This window comes from Apium graveolens, unplaced genomic scaffold, assembly GCF_009905375.1.
Source record: "Apium graveolens cultivar Ventura unplaced genomic scaffold, ASM990537v1 ctg8535, whole genome shotgun sequence".
In the NCBI taxonomy this organism is placed as follows: Eukaryota; Viridiplantae; Streptophyta; class Magnoliopsida; order Apiales; family Apiaceae; genus Apium; species Apium graveolens.
Window position 1 is genome coordinate 4,789 of NW_027421256.1, and position 4,461 is coordinate 9,249.

The 4,461-nt window shown below is 27.1% G+C and overlaps 1 protein-coding gene across 1 annotated transcript; it reads left to right on the plus strand.

Annotated features, from left to right (window-relative positions):
- The first annotated feature begins 3,035 nt into the window (after positions 1-3,035).
- On the plus strand, positions 3,036-3,500 carry LOC141705092 (F-box protein PP2-B15-like). Its single transcript, XM_074508164.1, has one exon. The coding sequence runs from the start codon at positions 3,036-3,038 to the stop codon at positions 3,498-3,500; it is 465 nt and encodes a 154-aa protein (XP_074364265.1).
- The last annotated feature ends 961 nt before the right edge of the window (positions 3,501-4,461 follow it).

A 4,461-nucleotide genomic window follows, 5' to 3' on the forward strand; every position in this document is an offset into this window, starting at 1 on the left:
TGGGATGAGTTATGGAACAAATTTTTACCACCTGATATTAATCAAATTCTCAGGAGATCAATCTCCACCTTGACTTACACCACTAAAAAACAACTTTATTTTTTTCTCTGTGACTATGCTATCCTCCTGGACTATGGCAATGTGGTAATTCTCCTCAATTATTTCTCGATTTTATTATTGTTTACTAACTTTATTTTGGTGTATTGTTTTTAATATTTAATATTTAACATTTTGATATATTTTATGTTTTATATCCTTGTCTATTAATTGTATTTCAATTAAGATAGTTTTTTTTAAATATTAGATCCAGTATTTTTTCTCTAATATAAGTTTTAATTAAAATAGTTATATGTGTTTATTTTATATGTATGTAAAATAATAATAATATTAAATATAATTTCAATAATTATTTCATTAATGTAAAGTTTTGTAATAAGGTTTTTAAAAATAAAATAGGTATACTAAAGATTAAAGATGTATTTACTGTTAGAAAAGATTATAAATAAAAAATTAAATATGTGTTTAATTAACATTAAGATACTTATACATATTTTAATTAAAATATGATTATAAAATAATTGTTCCCCGTGAAAATTAGTTTAAAATATAAAATATTATTTTCTTTAATATTTATTTGGGATTCCATTATTGGTATTTAATTAAGTGCTTATCATATGTCAAAGTTGGAAAATAATATATAGAAACAACTGAATGAAAGCTAAGATTATTCTTTTTAAGACTGGGATGGGATGACCAAAGTTTACCATGTGTATTACTCCATATATTTAAATTTTCTCATATATTTAAATTATTCCCTGTCATTTTTGCATTTTACATATTATAGATGTACCCTGATTAATGTAAGGACATAAAAATTTAAATATTCTTTATTTGTAATTAATGTTCTAAATTGACATATTTTCTTTCAATTTCTCCATTAAAAAAATTAGTGGTTTAGATGAATTATTTGTAACTATATGATTATTTATAACTATATGATTGGGAGTAAAGATTGGATAGTTGACAACCAAAAATTTACAATAATTTATCCAAAAATTATAAATAAGTATTAGAAGTTAGAACTATTCATGATAATTTTTGAATTACTTATGTATTTATATCATGATAAAAGAGAATGGTTCATAATCTTTTATTTAAATTGTCTAATTACTTGATCTCATTATTGTTCTAACAGAGTTTTTGGTTTGATAAAGGAAGGGGAAAAAAATGTTTAATGGTAGCTGCTAGGCAGCTTGCCATTGTTCCTTGGTGGTGGCTGTGGTTATATGATAGTAACTCAAGATATGTCAATAATTATTGTTGCATTATTTACATACATGCAATGTACATTTTGCTAAATACTAATCTGTTCTAGCTACAAATACTTGTGTATCACTCTATATAATTCATAGTAACTTGTTATAAGTATTTTCTTTCTAGTATGACAAACTAATAAGTGTGGGAATTATGGTCAATGGTTGTAGCAAGAGGATTCACTATAGTTGGGAAAGTGTTAGCTTGTGTGTTGAGTTGTACAATAAAGTATTATATTTTCTGCATAACTCAATTGAAAAGAAGCATTTAGGTATCAGGGTGACAAGACAAATTAAGGGGTTGTTTAGAGTCACAACCCACAATACCAAAATTTTTTAAAAATTATGTATATATTATAAATTTTGCTTAATATTTTGATAAAAGATGTTATTAAAAGTATAAAATGGAATGCTTTTTTTGAAAATAAAGTAGCAAAACAATATTATGAAGGGTATTTTTTCAAAATATGCACATTTTGTCTATTAATAATAACATTTTAATAACAAAATTTTGAGCTAAGACAAACCTTTTTGTTAAAATTTGACAATCTCTTTAGGTATTGGCTTTTTTGGGCAAAAAAAATAACAGAAAATAGTAAAATAGTAATGCTAATAAAGGTGATTAAATACAGCATTATGCATATTTATTTCCTATATGAATGCAAATAAGAAGTCTATATTACATGTAGCCTATTACCTTAAATAATTTGAACAACTTCAACTCACCAGTCACACCCAACAAGCTAATTACAATTTAAAGATAAATCTAAACAATTTTATTTTAACTATTCTCGGATCTTCATTCGTGAATTCAAGTCAATTTTATGAAATGCAGGTCACATGACATTATCTTTAAAGGATGTAATCACTTTAGAAAATTACTGTTAAAAAGGATAGTATTGATAGAGAAAGTGTTAGTTCACCAAAATAAATCTTTATTAATATTTTTGATATGCACATATTTTGATATTTAATATTTTATAATATTATTGATATACAAATATTTTATGAAAAAATAATATTTTAGATGTGTTTTAATAGTAGCATTAAAACTGCAAGGTCGTATTTTTCAAAAGCATACTTCCTCCACCTTTTTGGTAAAAAACACTTTTCTAATGAACAGATTTTAAAATTTTAATAAAATAGGATTTGAGCTAATTTTGAGCATAGTTTTGTGTGCAACAACTCCAAATTAGGGGTGTAATCGAGTTGAGCCGAGTCCTAGACTGTGGCTCGGCTCGAACTCAATAAAAATAGTTCAGGTTCGAGCTTTGAACTCGACCGGGCTTTTAATTTCAAGTAAAAAGTTCGGTAGGCTCGAGTTCGGTTTAAAAACTCGAATTTATTTCACTAAATATTAATAAAAATTTGAAATAGGATGGTTCGGGTCAAGTTCGATTAAATAATAAATAAATAATATATAAAAAATATAAAAATATTTTTATAATAAAAAAACTGAAAATAATAGGGACTCAATAAGGCTCGACCCTTACGAGCCGAGTAATCGGAAGTTCGAACTCGACTTGGTTACAAATTTGAAAAACTTGAGCTCGAACTCGTGCTCGGCTCGATTAATTCCTAGCCGAATTGGAATTTTTCACGAGCCGAGTTTGAGTTACTCACGAACAGTTTGACTAGTTTACACGTACTCCGAACGCATGGTAAGTGATGAATATGATTAAAGCCGTCCTCTCATCGCATGTATCATGTATTCATGCCTCAATGTATTATCATGTGAACAGATTTTCAGAGGAGGTTGATGTACTTGACAAGGGGCGGTGTGTTGATATTCGTGGAAAAATGAAAATTGGAATGTTGTCTCCTCACACCACGTATGAAACATATCTTGTCTTTAAAATATATGAGGATGCCTGCGGACTTGATTCGGCAAAGACATCCATTAGATTTGTTAATGAAAGAGAGGAGGTGCCTGATGATGAAGCTAGCACAGGTTATCCTGATCTAAGAACATCTGCACACAACATTGAGCAACGAAATGGAGAGCTTAGTCGGTGGAGGAAGGACGAATGGATGGAGATTAAGATCGCAGAGTTTGAGACTGGTGCAAGAGATGATGATGATGAGGTGGAGACGCGATTTATGTCAACTGATACAAATGTACTCAAGGCTGGCCTTATCGTACAAGGTTTCGAGTTTAGGCCTAAACAACCCATGGCAGTTGTTTAATGAATTTATCTGTTGGCATGCTTTATTTTGTCTTTAAAAAAAATTTTCATGTAATATGAATTATCTGTTATTTGAAGGATGTTGATGAATTATGTTTTATGTAAAATTTAAGGGTTTTAAGACATTGTTGTTTGTATTATGGTGTGTCCAATTTTAAGGCCCATATCATAACCGAATACAGTTTCCTTTATTTAGGCCATCTCCAATTATAAATTTATTTTATAATACTTTCATCTCCAATATTTCACCTTTTTAACTTGAATCACTATTTTATTTCCAATCATGACTTTAAATATAATTTCAAATTTATTTCAAACATCATTATAATTACATACAGCGTACACAATCCCTCATTACACATCATGAGGTATGTGTTATTTTATTATTTAATATAGCATAATAACTCGTGCGAGGCATGGGTCATTTTCTAGAATTATAATGTTCTTCATTATTTTTTTTATGTAAATCTTGTACAATGTCTAACTTATATCAAATACAAGTTTTGTTTATCAATGTGTATTATTTTAATAAAAGACAATAACAAAATAGATATGTATTACGATATCATAAAAGTATATAAATAGATAAATATTCATAAATGAATTGTGATATGTATATTGGTTTTCATTAAAATAAAATAATATATAAAAATTACCTGGCCTGGCTAAACAAAATTATTTTATTGATCAAATCTTAAATAAAAATTAAAAAACTAAAAATAATAAAATAAAATAATAAAATAAAACATTATATAATTACCCATCCTGGCTAAATAAAATTATATTATTGAAGAATCAGGCTAAAAAATAATATATATTATTGATCCCACTAAAAACATTATATTATTGGACCGGACTATAACAAAATAAAAATTTGAAAGGAAATCTGCGGAATCAATATAATGTCATCAAACTAAAATAAAATTGCCTCAGTTGGTTAAAAAAGGGATTACTATTCTCTT